Source organism: Lepisosteus oculatus, chromosome 5 (assembly GCF_040954835.1).
Source record: "Lepisosteus oculatus isolate fLepOcu1 chromosome 5, fLepOcu1.hap2, whole genome shotgun sequence".
Taxonomy (NCBI): domain Eukaryota; kingdom Metazoa; phylum Chordata; class Actinopteri; order Semionotiformes; family Lepisosteidae; genus Lepisosteus; species Lepisosteus oculatus.
The window spans coordinates 31,557,569-31,580,392 of record NC_090700.1 but is presented as its reverse complement, the minus strand read 5'-3'; the positions used below and the strand labels follow the sequence as shown (position 1 = coordinate 31,580,392).

At 42.0% G+C, this 22,824-nt stretch overlaps 1 protein-coding gene across 1 annotated transcript in view; it reads left to right on the top strand.

Moving 5' to 3' along the window:
• Window positions 1-22,398, top strand: part of wnt2bb (wingless-type MMTV integration site family, member 2Bb) — a 43,318-nt gene extending 20,920 nt beyond the window's left edge. Inside the window, exons 3-6 of the mRNA XM_006628300.3 lie at window positions 5,771-5,991; window positions 10,156-10,433; window positions 11,257-11,521; window positions 19,610-22,398. Of these exons, the coding sequence (XP_006628363.2) occupies window positions 5,771-5,991; window positions 10,156-10,433; window positions 11,257-11,521; window positions 19,610-19,839 (994 nt within the window). The 3' untranslated portion in view covers window positions 19,840-22,398. The remainder of the gene's footprint in view (window positions 1-5,770; window positions 5,992-10,155; window positions 10,434-11,256; window positions 11,522-19,609) is intronic.
• The last annotated feature ends 426 nt before the right edge of the window (window positions 22,399-22,824 follow it).

The following is a 22,824-nucleotide window of genomic DNA, read 5'->3' as shown; positions in this document are numbered from 1 at the left end:
TCCATTGGAATTATTGTACAAACTATTTGGCTCGTTAGAGAAGCAGGTATACACAATGGGTATGATAATTAAGTATGAGCATGAAAGCGCTTTAGTTTTCATAGTCTTTAAATGCTGGTGAATCATCTTCTCGTAGTGTGGTATTGGCAGAGTGATATTTTAACATTTTTGCATGAGGCAATGAAGATAGGCATAGTTTACAGATGTGTATCTAGCAAGAATATGTGAAAATGTACACACTCACCCTGTTCACATTGGATGTATAGCTTTGTCAGATGGTGTAAAGTAGTTAATCATTTTTGGTCCCTTTAAAGTTCCACAACCAGTGGATAAGGATTAAATAAACTCAAACTGGGGATTGTTCACAGAGTTCCAACAGAGGATGTTCTTGGCTTCTTTTGCAAGAGCAAGCCCTGGTACTGGCTTGGCACCTCTGAATGAGCTTTCGGTCTCTTTAGTGAGAGCTGGTTCTGTCCTGTTTGTCCTCTTTGCTTGGGCGCAGTCATTGACAGATTACACTTGCTGTGTAATCTGGCATTTGCATGATGTGTGCACTGTCTTCATTTGTCCTGCAGTAGTACCAAAGAGGGTGGCACAGTGGTGCAGTGTTTAGCAGTGCTGTCTCACAGCACTGGGGTCCTGGGTTTGATTCCTAGGGTGTCTTTCGCATGCAGTTTGTATGTGCTCTGCATGTTTGCATGGGTCCTCCAGGTGTTCTGGTTTGTCCAAAGACATATTGGTAGATTGATTGGGATCTGGGAAAATTGGCCTTGGTGTGAGTCTGCCCTTTGATGGACTAGCATCCCACCCATGGTGTACCTCAGGGAGGGGTGGTGGCACTGTGGCTGGAAGGTTGCCGGTTCAAATCCAGCAGCTGGCAGAGGAATCCTACTCTGTTGGGCCCCTGAGCAAGGCCCGTAATCCCAGCTGCTCCAGGGGTGCTGTACAATGGCTGACCCTGCGTTCTGACACCAAGCTTCTCTCTCCCTGTCTGTGTCTCATGGAGAGCAAGCTGGGGTATGTGAAAAGACAAATTCCTAATGCAAGAAATTATATATGGCTAATAAAGTGATCTTATTTACAGTATCTTATTTTACCCTGACCTGTGTCCGTTGCTTGCCAGGATAATCTCAGGCTCCCTGACAGCCCTGTATTGGATAAAGCAGTTAGAAATAAATGGTATGAAGGGTTTAGCAGTCCTCCAAGCTGATTGAGAGCTGATCATCTCAAACAGGAAAGGGATTAATAAAAAACTGTCCAGTTATGCTTTAATTGATCTGAACTGTCCCTGTTTCCCAGAATCTTAAGGGTTTAGCAACCTGCTAAACTGAGGCCTTCCAGGATGGGAATTCTAGACTCCTGCATTAAAGTCCACAACAGTTGTAAACTCAGCATTGTTCCTGGACATCTCAAACCTGCAAAACAGAAAGAAGATCTGGAAGAGCTAATTTACGAATGTTTGCCAGATAAGAGGAATGTTTGTAAACTGTGAAGGGAGACGTGTCAAGTCTTTCAAACAACACGTACTTAGTGAGTATAACTGTGCTGCACAGCTCCGTTTAAAGACATACAGATCATGTTACTTCTCACGAAACCAAATTGCCCAAGACTTAAAACCTGAAAAAATATTTATATCAAAATGAATTACAGGACATTCACTTAAAATGCAGCGCACATATATACTCCTCGTTTTGGCATTTTTTGTTTAATAGAGTGTTTTTGAATAGGATGGATTTTGTGGTCAGGTCGCCCAATGAATCACTGAGGATTAAGTGTCCCTTCAGGCTTAAAAACACTGCGGTTTCAATATCTATATACAACAGGGGCATGTTGAGACACTCTGTCCGCACTATCATCATGCAGACTTCAGTGTGTGATAAAGGCTGAAGGGCTGCATAACTATGTAACTGGCAAGCTAGAGTTCTATATCCATATTAATCTGTGTAAAATGGAATGCTTTTTATATTGTTTTGTTTTTGAGAAACCATCTCTGGATCATTTTAACAAGGTCTGGGCTTAAGTTATTTCAAAGATATACTGTAAATGATATACAGTATACGTACTCACCCTGAACAGAGACAGCTTTCAGCTGTCACCACTATCTCTCTCCCTTTGTGTATGTACCCTCATATGACAAATGGGATGAAAATGAGGACAAAACCGAATTTGTTATCATTACATTAAATTAATTCAATTTCTGTATGTGTGTGTAAATGTATGCTTAATGTCTTAATTAAGACAAAATGTAATAATAACTGACACCAAAGGTGATGGAGTTTCTAAAATCACAGCTGCATCTTATCATAAGGGGAGATATAAAAAATAAGAGCATTTCCAACTCTATTTCCATTTCTATTTATATACCGATATATATACTTATATTTAAAAAAAGTAACACTCATATATAATGAATATATCCAAATATTTGTAACATGAATGTCAAACAGTATTACATTAGATGTAATAAAATACAGGTCAGAGATTTAAAAGACTTGATCAGAACACATAAAACACGACACACTGCCAAAATGAAATTATTACCTAATTAAGCACATAACAGTGGTACAAACCAAAGGAGGCCATTCGACCTTTCTAGTCTTTCTACTTGTTAGTAGATAATGGATCCCAGGATCTTATCTCGCTGTCTCTTGAAAGTTAGTATTGGGTATGACCTCCATAAGCACTGACACAATCCTGGCAGTGCTAACGCACAGACCCCATCAGCCTCTGGACAGATAGCTGTGGGATGTTTTTCCACTCTTCCTGTGCAGCGTCTGCCTCAGTTGTCAGTAGTTGATGACATTAGCAAGTTGAATAATCTGTTGGACACAGATCAGGGGAACGAACTTAAGGTCACAGGTAGACCTTAATTTATTTTTCCTGAAGCAGCAACATTGTAATCCTGTGTATTACTGAGCATTTCAGTTTAGTAACCCCATAGATATGCAGATATTTATGCTTTCCATTCTGTAGTCCAATGTAGTAATGAAATATGTATCAGTTTAACACCATCATGCTTCTTTATTTGTGCTACTGTACGGTATATACATATATACACAATAAACATTGTGTATGACATGTATCACACAATCTTTCACTTCCCTTCTCAGGTGTGCCTCCTATCGTACGGACAATATGCCAAATATTGGCACCTAGCAAATAGCCAGGTATACACAACTGTCATTCCACCCCAACTTACCCTCAAAAGTGATTTGAAGCTGCTGTGATGGAAATAAAGGTCAACTGAGACTGATACCCATGTGTGTGAGGCAGCCTTGCTGAGATCTGTGTTTATTTTACCTTTGCAAGTTTTCCTAAGGGATGCAAATTGTGTGATGACAAGCAATGGAAGCTTATTCTGGCCAATGAGGGACATTTGGAGAGAAATATGTACCATGAAACCATACAGTCTGAATACAGAGGTTGGGCAGAAAATGTAACTGAGTTTGTTTGCCCAACACCCAAATACACTCACTCTTCGGCACCTCTGTACTCTGTTATGAGCCGTTCCTTGTGGGAAGAGGAGGCATTTTCACAATGTAGATTTCGAAGAGGTTGGATCTATATCTAAACGCCCTGTGTTCAAGTGGGTTCAGGTCTAGATTTGGGGTGCTATCTGGGTGGAGTTTGTATGTTCTACCCATGTTTGCATGGGCTTCTGCTGGGTGCTCTGGTTTCCTCCCACAGTCCAAAGATATACTGGTAGGTTAGTTGGCTTCTGGGAAAATTGAATCTGGTGTGAGTGAGTGTGTATCTCTGTGTATTCTGCAATGGACAGGCATCCCTTACAGGGTGTGTCCCACCTTGCGCCCATTACACCTCTTCCCCCACCCTGTATTGGGGTAGAAAACGGGTGGATGGATGTATCTGAAGTGGAAAAAAATCTGAAATTGCAGAGATCCCATGGTAATCTAAAATCTGAGCTTCTAGTAAGGTAGGAATACACATTACCATTCATAAATATTCAATGTGGATAATGTGCTGCTTTTACATTTCTCCCATGGGTTTACCATGTTTATACCATGTATTTACTTTGCTCTGCTGTGATTTCCTAAGGATTGTATCAGGCCCTATTGTAACCCTACACACTTCAACATGCCTTTGCCATGAGTCCACTGTGTTCTTCAGCACTGTAGTTTTTAAAATGGTAGACTTTAATGAGGGTCAAATTGGCGAGGGGGACTGTTGGCAAAAATATCATGTTGAATACAAACCCTTGAGTAGTTGAGCAAAATCAAATGGTTGGACCGTTTATATGGGCTTGATAACCCCCCTCAAAAACAAGAATGCAGGTAATGCTGCCACATTAACTTATATTACTGCTTCAAGGGGAGACATTTTATCAGAAAATCTAAAATGACTTATTTTGTAACCATGCTTATTGTACTCTGATATCCACAATGATCTGTCTCAACACACCTGTGTTTTTCTTAGGACCCCAAAAGGCCAGATTTGCTCAATGAACAGCACACTGTATTGACATGTAGCAGCCAATATGTCTTGTGGTGTTCCCATTCCAAAAAGAAAAATGTTTGTCCAACATTTTGTGCAGCTTCAGGGGAGGTGAGAGGTCACCGTTCTCTCCCAGTACGCCCATTACTGCATCTTTTAAACAATTCATCTCAGGGCAGGGTGAGGCTGGACATTAACGTCTCCAACCCCAGGTGTGGAACTGACAAGTTCAATGTAAGCTTTAGAGCTACACACAACAATTATGGGATCAGTCCAGAAGTGATTCCTGGGAGGAATGAAGGGCATTGAGTGAGGTGATTAGCACTTAAAATTGAGGAACGGCCCCAAGCGTTTCTGAAGTTTAATCACGACTCTGTAGAAAAAAGAAAAACAATCGCTTCACCCAGTGAAAGAAGAAGGATATTTACCTCAAGTGCTATGTTGGGGAATTATCCTAATTGAATACAAAACCTAAATATAATTTAGTTGGCAAAACCTGTCCAGTTTCACAATGAATTTGATTTAGTAATAATAATTACACTTACGTAATAATAATTTACTTACATAAGTTACACTTTTATAGCGATTTTCTGGACACTCCACTCAAAGCCCTTTACAGGTAATGGGGACTCCCCTCCACCACCAATGTGCAGCCCCACCTGGATGATGCAACAGCAGCCAGTACGCTCACCACACACCAGTGGGGAGGAGAACATATTGATGAAACCAAATCATAGATGGGGATTATTAGGAGGCCATGATTGGTAAAGGCCAATGGGAAATTTGGGCGGAGTAACACCCCTACTCTCTTTTAGAAACAGCCTGGAATTTTTAATAACCACAGAGAGTCAGAACCTTGCTCTTACATCTCATCCAAAAGACGGGCCTTTTTACAGTATAGTGTCCCCATCACCATACTGGGGCATTAGGACCCCACACAGACCGCAGCGTGAGCACCCCCTACTGGTCCTGCCAACATCTCTTCTAACAGCAACCTTAGCTTTCCCAGGAGATCTCCCATTCAGGTACTGACCAGGCTCAGTTGTGATTTGCAGGGTGATATAGTTGCTGGTGAGTTGACTTGACAAATTGACTCAGAGACACATCTTGGGCCAATGGGAAGTTTTTCTGAGTGATATTTTAAAAAAAGGTACCGTGAAAAATTAGTGCCATGACTAGTTTGCATACAGGTCTCTGCCCAGCGTGCAGTTTTAATAAAATGAAATGGGAAACTACACTGCTTTTGTTGTTGCATTGATCGCCGTAACTGAAACTCAGTGGGATTCCACTAACGTGCAGTTTCTGGCCATCTCCTTAGGTACATCGGGGCCCTGGGAGCGAGAGTCATCTGTGATAACATCCCAGGGCTGGTCAATAAACAGAGACAGCTATGTCAGAAGCACCCAGACATCATGCAGTCCATCGGGGAAGGAGCCAAGGAGTGGATCAGGGAGTGCCAGCACCAGTTTCGTCATCACCGCTGGAACTGCAGCACCCTGGACCGTGATCACACTGTCTTTGGGAGGGTCATGCTGCGCAGTAAGTGTGTGTGTGAATTTCTCATGTATATAAGTGCAGTTACTTTCACTATTGCTTTCTTGAATCAGTATGGCATTATCCAGGTTCTCAACTGGAATGCTCATTGCACCATTGTACATATGGGAGGCAAAGAGTATGTGAGGCTTGGCGACTAAAGTTTGGGGGAAAGGAGAAGACATCGCAACCTTAAGTTGCCTCCCCGTGTTTCTGCTCATCCATCCATTTTCTATTTCTTTCAGTTCCATTGAGTTGGAAGAGCCAGAGCCTATCCCAGCAAGCAATGATCTCAAGGCAGGGTACACCCTGCACAGGACTTCAGTCTATCACAGGGCAGACAGACACACATAAGTCAATTAACCTGCCAATATGATTTTGGACTATGGGTGGAAACATACATGAGACGCAGGAGAACATACAATCTCCATAAAGATAGCACAGCAGGAATTGAAGCCAGGGCCCCAGCACTACAAGGCAGCAATGCTAACCACCATGTCATCCAACCATGACCCTCTAAGTTCATTAACACTCTAAGCTAGTGTTAATAGCTTAACACTATTCCACATTTAGGAAATTAGGCATCAGGCTGGGATTTCTGCTGTAGAGTAAACAGCGACTCAAGAGTATTTCCTGGTATCTGCAGCCTTGTAGGGGTGTGAATGAGAGATGTGTCTCTGACTCTCTCCCAACTGGGACTGCACAGCTCTTACAGTGCATCAGGTGAGGAATGGCTGGGCAGGTGGACATATCTGAAGAGCTGATGTATGTGAGTCATTCTCTCCTAGGAGTTTGCAGCAGTCCCCAATAGAGAATCTTTTATAGTCTAAATAAGACTGGTAATTCCCAACTGGGTGAGTGTGTAGTACAACATCCTGGGGATTGTAGAGTTTGAACACAAAATTTAGTTACTGGTGGCTCAATGGTTAGCACTGCTGCCTTGCATTGACTGTGTTTTCTCCCACAGTCCGTAGACATACACGTAGGTTAACTGGCTTCTGTAAAATTGGCCCTGGTGTGACTGTGTGCGTGTCCGAGTTTGTGTCCAGATGTGCCTTGCCTTGGAAGAAGTGGTTATAAATGGATGGATTAAGGAAAGTGAGTTAGGAAGTGCTAATCTTGGGAAAACAGCAGTTATGATTTTGGTTTTTTTGCATAGTGTACTCCTTCCTCCCTACACTTACTGTCATGCCCTCAGCAGCATGCAGATGCTTTCTAATGTTTACAGCAGCTAATGGACAGCAGCAGGGCAGTGTCCGTGGTCAATAAACACTCAGAGCGTTACAAGTACTGCTATCATCCTAGATTTTATGCCTGATGCCTAAACAGTTTATGCAAGAGCAAACAATTAAGTAGTTTGAAATTTCTGAACCATATGTGTGTCATGTTATGTGGTCATTCCTCTTTGCTTTTGTATAGTGTTTACCTTTTCTTCTGGAGAGGAGCCATTTTCTTGTTGACCAAATTGTGCCTTGAACATTGAGTTGGTAAAGAATGATCTAGAAGCATGTATTCTCATGAATGCTTTCACGCTCATTTCCAATACTGTTAGCGATGTGGCCAAGGTAAGGAACCATTTCCTTTCAAGTTTTCCTCTTGTTCAGGATCCCTTTATTGAAATTATATGTGAATGATCATAGTTTCTGTCATAATCCTTTTAGTTCTGTTCATGTGCAAAGGGTGTTTGAGAATGCAGAAACACCTGAGGTAGATTGGCCTCAAAGTTAGGCTATCCAGTGTTGTTTTTTAAATTGTAGTGATTCTCTCTTCCTGGACACCTGCAGGCTAGTTGTGGTGTCAATGAGGAGCACACTTCTTGTCTAATAGCTGCTGTACCCCCCGAATATCTGTGCAGAACTTGTAGTATGTCAAAAGATAACCAGTTTGTTGTTATGAGAATATGGAGGGACATATCTACTCCTTCTCATTCTCCCCCTTTGGGTACAGCGTTCATTACTGTGAGGCGGGACATAAAGCCACAATCATACATCTGTCCATCCACATTTTTTTCTTCTTCCAATTCGGGGGCCGAGCAAGCAAAGGGTACAAGGCAGGGTTCACCCTGGATGGGAGTGCCAATCCATCACACGGCAGACACAGAAAAACACACCTCCCCCCAGGGCCACCGTACTGTATGTACAGTTAATGTAAGCAGTGATAGCCTGTATATAAATACAAACGATTAATCATATACTTGAGTTCTAGCAAATGCTTTGCAATCGTAAAGTTAATTTGATCATGCCTTTTGTGTCTTCTGCACCCCAAGATCAATAATATGATGTTAACTGTTAACTGATGTTAACTATGATGAATTTATGGTTATCAGGACCATAAAGAAGGGAGTCCAATCAATATGTTTTTTCTGTTTCTGCAATACATTTTAATGTATTGTACAGACATAGAGTGACCACTTTGGTTTCACCCCTGTGTGAACATCATTCCTAAATCACCTCTGCACACCACTGTTTGTGCTTAATTTTGCACAATGTACAAGTGGAGAGCGATAGCCGAAAGCCATCCAGAGCTAACATATCTCACGTATTTCGAGGCATCAAGATATGTGCATTTTTAATGATACCGTCCAGATGATCATTTCTTTATTTTTAGTTTTAAAGCTGCCTTTACTTTCACTAAAATCATCTGATTTGCATAGGGGAAATTGGAACAATAAGCCGCTTTCAGCTTAGATATATCAGATGTGACAATACTAAAATAACACAAGCTGGAAAGTACAAAATCTGCACCTACTGGACTACAGTCATCCTATGAAATGATTGCATCCCTTACCACCACCCAAGCACGTCTGTCACCCATTTGCGCAGTCAGTGTTCTCATGGTGCCCGAATGTGAGTAGCAGGGAGAAAGATACCTCAGTCGGGACAATACATAAACAGAAATTGGAGATGTAAATATTTGGAAAGACGTTTCTGGCTCAGAGCCGGACTCTAACTCCTTGACTTGTAAGCTGCATAGTGATTCTGTTTATGAAAGGGAATGAACACACAAAGTCCAAGTCTCGGCTAATAACCTGAGGTCTCTTCACTTACACAAACAAACACTCTTACTGGGAACGCAGCCCCCTGCACATGGAGAAGCACAGCAGCTCCTCATTGTGAGGCTTGAGGTCTGAATGTACACTCTCTACTCTTAATTTAGGGCTGCTAGCCAAAGACAAAGGAAAACGGGCCTCAATCTCAAGATCCATACAGAATGTTCCCACAGAGTTCCTGAAAAAGAGGAAACACCAGGATCATTTTAGGGACCTAATTCTTACAGATTCCTGCGAATTGTCCCGCAGAACTCCTCCTGAAAACAAAGTGGAACTATACAGGAATATAAAGGATTCCTGAAAAGGCTTAGCTCACATATCCAGCAGGATTTGTGAATGTGTCTTGTAGATTTGTAGATTTGTGGAGACCATTCAGGACTATTTCTTGTGAAGAGTGCTCCTCTGATGGATTACTGTAGTTTGCTTGTAAAGGCAAATACAGAAAACCAACAGTGCAAATATGCATAACAGTTTTTAATCTAAATTAAATACCTGGGGGCTACATGGTGGTAGAGTGGTTAGCATTTCTGCCTTAAAGTGCTGGAGCCCTCGGGTTAATTCCAGACCTGAGGAGCTATCTGCATGGCGTTTTATGTTCTCCTCATGTTCACATGCATTTCCTCTGGGGACAAAATTTTCCTCCTACTGTTCAAAAATATACTGGTAGGTTAATTGACTCTGGGAAAATTGGCCCTGGTGCACGTGAGTGTCTGTGTGTGCCCTGTGATGGACTGGTGTCCTGTCCAGGGTATATCCTGTGATCATTATAAATCCCAGGGCGTTTCTCGAAAAGAGTAATGGTGTTACCCCCACATCCTGGCCAAATTTCCCATTGACCTTTACCAATCATGGCCTCCTAATAATCCCCAACTGATTGGCTTCTCACTCTGTTCTCCTCCCCACTGATAGCTGGTGTATGGTGAGTGTACTGGCAGACTATGGCTGCTGTCACATCATCCAGGTGGGGCTACACATTGGTGGTGGTGGAGGGGAGTCCCCATTACCTGTAAAGCGCTTTGAGTGAAGTGTCCAGAAAAGCGCTATGTAGATGTATGGAATTATTATTAAGACGGGCATGCCTTCTGTCTGAGTTCATGTTTGTGGTTCTTCCTGCCACGCAGGCAGCCGCGAGGCGGCGTTCGTCTACGCCATCTCCTCCGCTGGGGTGGTCTATGCCATTACAAGGGCCTGCAGCCAGGGAGAGCTCAAGACCTGCAACTGCGACCCCCAAAGGCGGGGGCGAAACCGAGACAACAGTGGCGACTACGACTGGGGGGGCTGCAGCGACAACATCAACTACGGCATCAAGTTCGCCAAGGCCTTTGTGGATGCCAAGGAGAAGAAAGTGAGGGATGCACGTGCCCTGATGAACTTGCACAACAACCGCTGTGGGAGGATGGTAAGCAGTAACTGTCTGCGGTATCAAAGCGCTCCTGGGTTGATTAGTTGCCATTGTCCGGCACGCAGATATCAGCTTTATCCAAATAATCCCCATTAAATTGTATTCAAATGGCCGGGGCTGCTTAGAGGCTAGACAATATCAAATTGGAGGCCACCTATTATTCTCCATTTCATACCCTCTCAGTTTGGAATCATTATTTATAGACATTGCACCACATAGCTATAACTCTTGAACAATAGGGGATTATTTAAGACATTGTGCTTCTCCAACAAGCCATCAACCTGAGCTGTTCATCCTTTAATGGGACGCAAGCTCTACAGCATATTAGCAGGGAGTGAGTCCACACTGCTTCATGCTCACCACTGGCCTTTAGATACCCAGCAGGTCACAGGAAGCACTGTTGCACCAACAGCTCAAAGAACTCACTGGCAACATCAGCAGCGCTTGACTAATTACAGACCTTCGAGGCCTCTTGGTGACTGGGCACATAGGAGGCAACATGATTGAACTTTAGTTTTACTCTGGCTGTGGTGTGCTGGACTTCAGAACGGCCTCTGCAAAACATAGGATCAGCCCTAACATGCATGGGGTAGTTAATTCATCTTGCCCAGAATATTTTCAGGCTAGCAAACAGATATGGAACCAAGCCCATTTCACTATCTTCTGTGTTGTTTTTAATTGAGCTGTCTTGCAAACAAGGGCTCTATCTTGACAACTGGGTCTCCTGTTTCAAGAAGCTCAGCAGATACAATGGTTTCCATTTCCATTTCCTTGCTTCCCCTCAAACTGTGCTGTTCCTCTTCAACCCCCCCCCCCACAGGCCGTGAAGCGCTTTATGAAACTAGAGTGCAAGTGTCACGGTGTGAGTGGCTCCTGCACGCTCAGGACTTGTTGGTTAGCCATGTCGGACTTCCGCAAGACAGGAGACTACCTCCGCAGGAAGTACAATGGGGCCATACAGGTCACCACCAACCAGGACGGCACGGGCTTCATGGTGGCCAACAAAAACTTCCGGAAAGTCAACAAAAACGACCTGGTTTACTTCGAAAACTCCCCAGACTACTGCCTGATGGACAAAGCCGCAGGTAGGTCAGAGCTCAGATTGAGCCATTGGTGCATTCCACACTCACACACTGAGCCCTTCAGTCTTTCAGCGATAACATCCTCTCCACTTGCCTGCTCCTCGAGCTATGATCGAGAGCCATGGAGCCTTCTCTTGGCACAATGTGGCAGTGGACAAAAACTGAAGTGAAGTGTTTTTTTACACTATGGCTTGGAAAAGCTTAGTTATGCTCTTTTCATGGTCTGAGGATCACAGATACTGTAGATTGAATACTAAAAATAAATGAAAGGCAAGAGGAAATGGAATCTAAAGGAGCTGTGATTTGTTACCTTATTTTTTATTTCTAGCTGTGACAATCACCCTTATTGTCAAAAGGTTGGTCGGGCTAAAGCAGGAAAGCATTTACAGTCTTAGCAGCTGTTAGCCAGATTTTAATTAAGTTGCCGGGTTAGTGCAATGTCAGTCAGAACACAGACATTTTCATTCATTACACTCATTCATGGGTGGCATGGTGGTGCAGTGGGACTCTGGGTTTGTATGTTATCCATTCGCTCACATTGCTTCCCTCCAGGTTCTCCACTTTCCTCCCGCAGTCCAAAAACATACTAGGAGGTTAATTGGTTTCTGGGAAAATTGTCCCTGGTGTGAGTGTGGGTATGTCTGTGTCCGTGTGTGTCTGCCCTGCAAAGGACTATTGTCCTGTTCAGGGTGAGTCCTGCCTTGTGCCCATTGCTTTTAGAGACAGGCTCCAGCTCCCCTGTGACGCTGAATTGGAAGAAGCTGTTAGAAAATGGAGGGATGGATATTCATTCATTTTGTAGGACGTACAAAAACAGGCTTTCCGTCTGTGATTTAAAATTTTACCTGTTCACACCAAAGGCACTTCACAAACACTCTTGGTTCAAAGAGAAAATGTATGCAAAAATCTGGATTCTTCATTCTAAAATTATTAATACCTACATCTCATTTTTCTGGTTTGTTGAATTCTGAATAGCAGACCGTATTGTTGGACGCCTTCCAGATGTAAAGTGAAAATATAATTTCGCTACAACACTGACACAGGTATTCGGGTCCCACTGTCTTAGCATCTGGCCTCTGAAATTCTATAAATGTATTTTGTGTTTTTATCAGATTGACAGCAGAAATTGTATTTTGTTTGACATTCATAACCCTTTCTTTTCCCATTCTTCAACTTAGGGTACAAGGATTAAATCTTAAAACAAAGTTTCAATTAGGGTATATGTTTTGATCCGCATGGAGTGATCTATAATTGTTTATTTTTAGAATGTATTTTCCTGTATCCTAAAGTTAATTCATTGGAACGACCACCTGCAACTGGAAGAGCTCAGGATTCTGGTTAATATTTAATGCACATTTGGAAAGATATATCTCTCCTCATTCATATGATGTCGTAAATTAATATTAATTAATTAATAATTAATATAAATGGGTTCAATCCAAGTCAGAATAAAATCAATGCTCATGACAATCTCATCTTGATTGTAGTTTTATTATGAAAAAATATTATAGGTACAACAGAACCCTCATAGCCACTACTGAGAGGCACACCAGACAAAGAGAAAAAATAAGAAGTAAGAGTTTCAAGGGCAGAACATTCAAAAATCTTAAATCAGGACATTAGAAATTCCTTAGAAAGGGCCCTGTGACTATGAAATAAGAAAGCAAATGAGGAACTTTTGGAGGTATTTTTCTCCAGAAACAAAACAAAATAATAAAAATACTACATTAAAATACATTTTCAAATGCTAGATTTGTGGGGGTATTCTCAGAGTTTTGTTATTGTACACAGGCTGTTGTTAAAAAAGCCCAAATTGAACCTTTGAAAACTATAGTGCTGTACATCACCTTGGGTTGCTTCAAATATTTAAGTAATGCTCCTTTACTGTGTTCATATATTAACTAGCTGTGAAGAGGCTGCAGGTTCTCTGAGCTAATGTTCAACATGTCAGCTTGCAAGTGAGCAGTGTAGGATTGTCTGTGAGGATCCTCAGTGTGTGACATCACTCCATGATGTGACAGGAGCACCCATGTTTGGCAGAGCAAATGACCAAGAACTGGGTAGGAAATTCAAACCTGGTGGTCAGTTCCATTCCGTCCAAGAAAATGCTCCCACACACAGAGGGTCCTGGAGTGCAACAAGCAGGGAACAGACTGCCACCCCAAAGTGAAAATGGGATGCAACAGGGAGAACAGTGGATAGCAACTGCTAAGACACTTGATGAGAAGCCTCTAGGCGTTCCAAAGGTCAGTCCAGGCTCTACCCTGAGTTCAGAGGAGCAGGCATTAGGTTTCCAGATAAAAACTGTTCTTGACATCAGAATTTGTTGTTTTGGAAGATGAGAAAAAGGCACGCAAAACATTCTAAGCCTTTTTTTTTACATTTGGCCCATGTTTCACGGTTGACTAGTGAGTCAATTAGGCTTGTGGTAAATAAAGCAGGGGCCTACCCATCAAATCCTGGGCAAGCCGACATGCGTCCCCTGTGGGCCTGAAATCCTGGCCGGCTTAAAGACAGGTTATAATTGTTTGACCTCCTGCTGCCCTGTAATTCCAGCAAGAGGTATGCAGCCATGCCCTGTAGACTGGGTTAGTGCCTGGAGTGAACTGATAGCGCCTGCCACAGATGCATTCAACACTGCGCAACCTGGGATGATGCTGGTTCAAGTTTGCTCATCTGTGAATCCACACTCTCAATCCTACAGCCCCACAGGGGACTAAAAAACACATGCTAGCAAACATCTTTGGCTTTTCCTTATTCTTTCAGAGCCATGGAAAATTCGGCCTTTCTGTAGCAGGTGGTGCGCTCTGACAAAGTTAGTCTGGGGAGGTGTGACACTATGAGAGTTTCATTCTGCACTGAATGAGGCTGAAATATAGTGTTTTTATTTTCTACCTGAAGAATGCGTAGTGTTTTTTTGGTCAGGGCTGGAATTGGTCAGTAATTTGAAACGTGTCAGCACACTGTAAACGTAAAGCACCGGAGCTGTTCTGGGACCATGTATTAGAACACAATTTGGCCTTTCTAATCTGCCACTAGAAGCTTTTACTACAGTCTGTTGGGGTCCAAGTCTGATAAAAAAACAAAAAATCAAGACCTTTTACGTTTGGACTATATCCAGGTTAGCGAACTGCTGCCAGACGCTGTCCGACACAAACATGAAAGGCACCACCATAAAATAAATACGTAAGGTTTCCAAAATGTACAAGGTATAGGTTTAATTTTCTGACGATCTGTTACATGAAACATCTATCACGCCGTAAACTTTTCAGAGACGGTCTCTTTATGTAACATCTGAGCGTAATAATGTGCAAAGATGGTTCGCTGTTTAGCTTCTTCCCACAGACCAAAACCACACTAGAAGATTAATAGGCTGCTGTAAAAAACACTTGGTCCTGGTGTGAGTGTGAGGGTTTACCCTGTGAAGTCTGGTATCGTGTTCACGGTGTATCCTCCCGTGTTCCCATTGCTGGCTGGGATAGGCTGCAGCTCCTCCGCGACCCTGAATTGGATGAAGTGGCTGGCAAGTGGATGGCTGGGTAACTTACAGCTTCCTTTTAGGATATTTTGGACATCCAAGTATTTTTGGGGTGTCATTAGTTAGAGCACAACACCTAAAGGTTTGGTGCCAGAGGGCATCATACCTGCTTTTGATGGCTTTTGATGCTGTTCTGATGCCCGAAAACATTACCAACCCGATCAACAGCACAGCTCACGTCCTGTTAAGTTGTGTGCGTAATACAGTATATTTTTATTTGGGACAATGGAGATTCCAGACTGGGGGAGGGGGAGGGGGGAACTCCTTACTCATTTTCTGCTTTCTGGGGGTAAAGGCGGTAGTGGGACTGGAGGGGGGGGCATCACTACAGTGAATTCCACTGTGACCCAAGAAGCTCTACCAGTACCGAGTTGGTCAGCTTTTGATTTGTTCATAAGACGAGCCCTATAGTCCAGACATCACTGTTCCCCAAGCGAGAGCACAGAAGAGGGCAAGAACTGCAGGGAATGTGTGTGTTCAGCCAACTGCTGTGTTTGACACAGCAGAAACCCCTGGGACATGTGGGGTACTTGTTGGCTTGCTGGTTTATCAGAGAGCTGTGTCACTCTTCTGCTCACTCGCAGTACAAAAAGAAAAGCCAACAGGTGATTCCAAGTTACTTGTAAAAAAAAAATCTCTACAAAGTGCCTCTTTCTAGTGTTGTAATCACTACAAGTGGTGTCTGGTATAGTGTACTACGTTGATGACTTAAAGCCAGTCTGGACTGAGTAAGAGCTCTAAGAAATAGATTCATCTTCCAACTGCATTATGAATTGATGAATTGTTCACTATTACATTACACAAAATGTTACTTATGTAATATATTCTGTATATAGTGTGCCACAGTGAAGGGCCATATATATTTCAGCAGTTCTAAGCAATAAACATATCAACACACGGGCTCCCTGGAGAAAACTATGAAAAGCCCATTGAACTGTGAGGGACCATGTCTGTTCTGAATTAAATCACTGAAATTAGATATTGCTCTGACAGGTATTTAAAATAAAAATGTTTGGGATTTAAATATTCCAGAAGAAGTATAGGACAGAATTATTCAACAGAAGAATAAGCAAAAGAGGTGGAGAAAGAGACAAAGAAAATGCTGCAGAAGAGGACCACGCATGATTTGTGACTCTTTCTATCTGACGTACACTGTTTTTAGACATCCCTCCCCCACAATTACTCACTCCTGCCCCCTGTTGACATGTCTCAGACAAAAGCCAGTGTTGCTCTAGGGCAGGCAGTGCCTCCCTGGCCAGTTAATCCTTGTCACTCGGACACTCCTCAGCAATATCCCCTCTGGGGACAGCTGGGACTGCAGGACCATGGACAGAGGATGCAGGGTTTTCAGAATTTAAAAGGCCAGATCAAATGAATGACCATGTGCATGTACTATACATATTTATTACCATGCTGATCCAGAGCAAGATTCAAAATACACAATAATACATCATGTAAATGCAAAAAAGAAGAAGTTCAGAGCAGAGTAAAAGAGATCACAGATGCTGTCTGGACAGATGAGACTTGAGGAACTAAGCAGGTCTGGTTTCATTGGGTAAATCATACCTCAAATGTGGAGCCGGGAACGAGAATGAACAGGGCCTTGAGGTGTGGGGAGGGGATATATGAATTATGGAACTAGTGTGGTGCAGTGGTACAAACACGTGCTTTGTGGATTTGCAGTTGTCTCTTGCACTGAAACCCACAGTCTCATGATTACTTGCACAGAAAGCTGCATTTTTACAGTATATAATGAAATACTGGAAAACCTTGTAATGCATAAAGGAATTAAAATGTAGATTCGTTTTAATTACTTATTTGTTTAGTTGAGATCACTGTGATCATTAGGCACTGACTAAAGGAGATTGCTTCTGCAGTACCAGGGATGCAGATCACAAATAGAGAATAAATCCACCAAACTTTCTATATCAGCCTGAGAAGTCATACATATGAGATCACAATTTTTGGGGGGCACAAATTCTTTTCAAATTTTACAGTACCTTCTTTCACCTGATTGCAATACCTGTTTTTCCTGTTAATGTTGCTTACTGTCCAATGGTCTATGACTGAAATGCCTGTAGTTTTGACCTCAGCATTTAAACCATACTGGACACACCTGCTATATGTAAAAGGACAACTGGAATCCTAATGTGTTTTGCATCTCTCAACCTGCTTTAGACTTATCCTGCTGAGCAGAAGCTTTGGAGCATGTCATAGCATTTTAATTGTGCTATCAATCTGCTGACAAATGAGCTTTTTAATCAAAATTAGACACCTACACACTTTAAAAACAGCCCTAGGTAAGGATGTAAATGCTCTGATGGCTGCTAGCTCAGAGTTATTACTTGGTTTTACTCCTCTGGACCTTAATACTTCATTTGATACCATTAATCACAACATGAACACTAACATAGCATTTTAGGTATTTTAGCCTCTGATCTTTATGGGGGTAAATTTATTTATTTAACAGAAAGAATTCTGTTAGATAATGTGGTGGTTTGTCAAGCTTTACATTATTTAAAATCAACATTCTTGCTTTCGGATTCAGATTATGATTAATATACCAGTGATGCTCTGCAGATCAAGCCCTGAAAGCAAAAATGTCTGTTTCTGTGTTTCTAGATTATTTCACAGAGATTAGGTCCGGAGTACTCCAAAGTACTTTGAAGCTGCGCTGTGAAGAGACAGAAGCAGTGTTACTTGGTTTTGCTGTTTACCCAGATTTGTAACCATTTCCTGCTGTGTCTGATTTGGAGAATCTTATAAAATTATAAACTATTTTTTTTTCTTATCTGAAGGGCCTTCATCGTGTGTTCTTGATAGACTGGCTTTTGTGTAAAAAAAGGTGTTGTTCAGGTCCTGGCTGCCTTTAGAGTTTATTTTGAGAAACATGAATGACTCACCCAGTTCCATCACTCAGGCTGTGGTCTGAATAGCCCAGTTAGTGTGGCATTCTGCTACAGTGGACTATTACTGTGAAATGCTCATCCAAAACTTATCAGAGATTCCATCTGTCTGAAATATATTTCAGTACTTACACCCATATTCCAATGTCCTTCTCTAGGAATATTTAACCTCATGATAATCATATTTGTAATTCTATTTAACTCAGTTCCATACTGTCTCTTATCTCTTTAGAATTCTATTATTTTTTTGTTGATTGCTTAGAGCAGTTTTCTTAGATTGCTATCATTATCAATTTGCTCCTATTTCAAAGAAGTATTATTTTTTCTTTCCTTCAAATGATTTTAAAAAGAATACTGTTTTAGCATTATTTAACAATAGTAAGGGCTGCTGTAACGATCAATATCCTATATGTTTGAGCACCAAGAATAATAGCACTGCAGGACATTTTCCATAGTGTTTTTACAGGATATATAGTTTTAGTACTGACTTACATACAGCAAAATCTGCTTCTTATGTGCACTGTAAAACAATAATAAATATTTGTGCACAGATTGCAGTTTTATTGCTAAATGCAAAACAACATTAAAGAAGAATACAATTTTATTTGTGTTGATAAATGATTGTTCTGAAGAGAACAGAAGTTGGTTCCCCAGTCTTGGAGCTACAGTAAATAACCATTACTCCTGGTGCTCAGACTCAATCTGCTCCACTGGGTGCCATTAAAGTGGCCCACAGTTAGGAACACAAGCACCGAGAAGCTCTGTAGTCAAAGAAATGTACCTGTGACTCTCTAATCTTTCCCATTATCCCCGAGACCTGATATGTGCACACATTCCTTGGTGTAAAGTGGGGTCATCTTTGTTTTTTTCTCAGCTGGGGGGGGGGGGTGCTTTTAGTTCTAGCAGCTCCAAACACTCAAGAAGAAGAGGTCATTCTTCTCCTCCATTAGTCTCCCTGCACATCGGAATTCACAGCCCTAGGATGCTGCAGTTCTACCCCATCTCATTTTTCAGACCAGGGTTTTATTTTCATGCGAGGTCTGCGAGGAATATTAAACCTGCTGATGTCATGGCCCTTGAAGCCAGGAGGCATGGTATTGCCGCCCCCTGCACAGACTCACAGATATCTGCAAATAGGTCTGGAAATTTGTAAAATCAGATTCATGGCTTGCAGTACAAGGATGTTTTGTGGAACTGTAAAAATAAAACTTTGGAAATAAAGAGCTAGGTGAGATGCAGAGCTCTTACCACAAGAGGACTTCATTAAACTATCTCCCAAATGCCTAGACCTATATTGGGCCCTAAAGCTTCAGGATTTCTGGTCTGAAACACCACCATAGTTAAACCACTAGATGACTGCAAATAGGATTCTCTAGTTGACACATCATACAGTAGGTGGCCAGATACTTTCAGGATTGGAGGAGTGAGGAATGCCCATTTAAACAGGCCACATATTTTGGACTCTGCTGCAACAGAGCTGTTGTTTTACCAATCCACAGTCTGTGTCAGTGTCTTTGGTAGCATGTGGCTTTGTAACAGTACAAAAGCTTCTGCTTATCCGTGATCAGAGCAGTTTGAGTTTGAGGATGTCAACGGCGCTGATGACAACAATGGGCGTCCTAACAGGCCTTCTCTTTTTGCTTCTAGGCTCTCTGGGCACAGCAGGGAGGGTGTGCAACAAGTCTTCGAGAGGAACGGATGGCTGCGAGGTGATGTGCTGTGGGCGGGGCTATGACACCACGCGGGTGAAGCGCATCACCAAGTGCGAGTGCAAGTTCAAGTGGTGCTGTGCTGTGGAGTGCAAGGACTGTGAGGACACAGTTGACGTGCACACCTGCAAGTCCCCCAAGCGAGCCGAGTGGGCGGACCAAACTTGAGGACCCGCCCCCGCCAAGGGAACCGCCTTCCTCAGGACTTCCTCTGGGCCGTGGCATTCTGGGATCTGTAGTGCAGTCCCCCTGCCCCTCTCCCCATCTGCCTCTCCATTCCCTCTGTTGCATGGCTTTTATTTAACTATTACTATCAAGCACTAAAAAAAAAAACTACACTTCTCACAAAATCGCCGTGGCCCTTTTGCACAATATACTCCGTAAACCTGCTCCTCCCCATATTGTGTTCCGTTAATTGGGCTGTTGAGGCGAGGCCTTCAATATATGCTTAAACTGTGACCTCTTATGTTTTATTATTATTTTCTCCGTCAGGAAAGTGGAGGGAATTTCCTCTGAGGGTTCTGTTTTGTTTGCCTTTCTACTACTTTGACACAGATAAGTGCGAGAGCTTGGACAGGTGTGCTGCTTCGAAGATGCATGATTCTTTTTTCAACTTAGGGAACATGCAAAAAAGCATTTGCAGTAGTAGTATTATGGCATTTTCTGTGTATTTACACTTTTTTGTGTGGAAACCACTGGTTTGGTTCTGTCAGACAATCTACCTGTGACCACTATATTCAGCTTTATCATTAAGTTAACAAAGCAAAGCAACTTATTGGAAGGCCAAGACTTTAACAGCATTTTTGCTAGTTGGCTGTGGCAGAACAAGGATACACCAATGAACAATGGACTGTGAGAACAGGATTCCTGATGTGAAATTCTCAGGTGGGATCTGGAGATCTGTCCACACAGTGAAGTGCAAACTGCCTCTGTTTTTCTATTGTAGCTGCCTAAAAATCAAAGAATCACTGCATGATTCAACGAAAAGCAAAAACAGCAGCTCTGTTACTTCTCTGAAGAAAACCCTGCACTAAGGACATTCGCCTGATAATGGACAAAATACATATATATGTATATAAAAATATATGTGTGTATGTTTATACATATATACATATGCTTATAAAAATAAATAAAAAACACAACACATCAAAAAAGAAACAACTGATGTGGTAACTGACGGTGTGAATTCTAAAAACGGTAACAAACGTTCTCATGAGAAAAAAAGAGATGAAAAGATCCGAGATCTATAATCTTTATTCCTCTGGGCTGTGAATGGTCTCCATGCTGTTCCTTGTTAAATTCACCTAATTTAACTTTCCCAAAAGCTGTGTGTTTCAGAAGTGCTTCACAAAAGTTCAAAAAAGAAGTCCTGTAAAAGGTTACTATGGGATAGTGCGGTAAACTAAAAGGAAGATCTAGTGGAATCATGGTAAAGCACATAGAGGTATGATTAAGTATAAATCTGACTGTGTGAAGGCTTTGTAAAGCAACGCAAATGTATGGAAAAACCATAGGAAAGCTGAATAGGTCCCATGTAAATAGACATCAGCTGTGCATCTTGTTTATTAAAGGAACCAGAAACTTCTATTCTGATGTTTCTCAACTGTTAGCTGTAAGGTTTGAAACAAAAATGGACAAGAATATCTCAGCAGCTGTGTCCACTCATTCAAAAGGTACATTAACGAAGTAGATCTCACCTTTTCTTTTTAATGTTTTCATTGTAAGCCATTCCTATTTTGTCCCGCACTAGGTGTTTTGCCTCAATAAGATGCAGAGTGGTTGGGGCTTTAAACTCAATGCAGTGCTTGTGGGGTCAAATCCTAGGCGGGGTGCTGTTGTTCCTCTCTTGAGCAAGGTGCTTCACTCAGAGTGTACTAGGAAAAATGGTTACTGTGCAGGTCGTTATTGTCAATGAGAATTTTGTGGTGTTGTTCCCAGTTTGAAGACTACTGATTTGTGACTAAAACAGAGGGGCTGAAAAGCATTCTCTTGTCTCTCTTCATTTTGAACACAGGGAGAAATAATGCCGTTTGCTATTTTATTTCCTCCAGCATTGATTCCCACATAATTTGTTCCATGTGCACAGCAGCAGACAAAATGCTGGCATCCTTCCTTGAAAGGATGCCAGCATCCTTCCATCCATTTTCTAACTGCTTTATCCCATACAGGTTCACAGAGGAACTGGAGCCTTTCCTGGCAAGCAATGAGCAAAAGGCAGGGTACACATAAGATGAGACATCAGACCATTGCAGGGCACATACAAACACAAGCACACGCACACGCACACTCATACCAGTGCCAATTAACCTACCAGTATGTCTTTGGACTGTGAGACGAAACCAGAGCACCCAGAGGTAACCCACATGAACATGGGGATAACATACAAACTCCACACAGATAGCACCCCAGAACTGAATCCAGGGTCCTAGGTGTGTGAGACAGCAATGCTAACTACTGTGTCACCATGCTACCCTGTTTTTGGTTAATCTTTAATTACTTTCGTTTAGTTTTGCTGATAATCTAGTATGGGATCACTTTGTCACCTTCTAACCTTGGTTCTGTATAGTTTAGACACTCCTTGTTAATTTAAATGACACAGGCTCCTTATTGTGGCTCATTAGAAAATATCGAACTTCACTGCATTTCAAAAAAGATATTGATCATTTTATTTCCATTTTCAGCTGTATACCAGTTGGGAGAAAATTAAAATAAACCGTGTCCACCGTCTGTACGAAGTTATTCATCTTTCTTTCACGGTGACCTGAGCTGTACCATGCTAAATATTAGCACCAAGATGACAGGGAAATTCAGATGTAAACAAGTGTTTTTTGGAACAAAAGATGACTTGATCAGTTGTGAAGAATCAGAGGCCATTAATGGGGAACTGCTGTCCCAATTTCTCAGGCCAATTATTAAATCTCGGTAACAAAATAAATTGATGTTGTAGAAACATTTTATAGACTTTGAATTAAGCACAGAAGCTTGAACTTTGTGAAAGTACAGTAAGCCGCCATTGTTGTCACAAACCCCTGGTTTCACCACAGGTGAGAGAGAGACAGTTGCGATGCATTGAGATTTGCTGCGTCCCTCTCTGCTCACTAGTCATTGTAATGTAATGTATCAACAAATGAGTACAGGTTGAGCAGCACATAT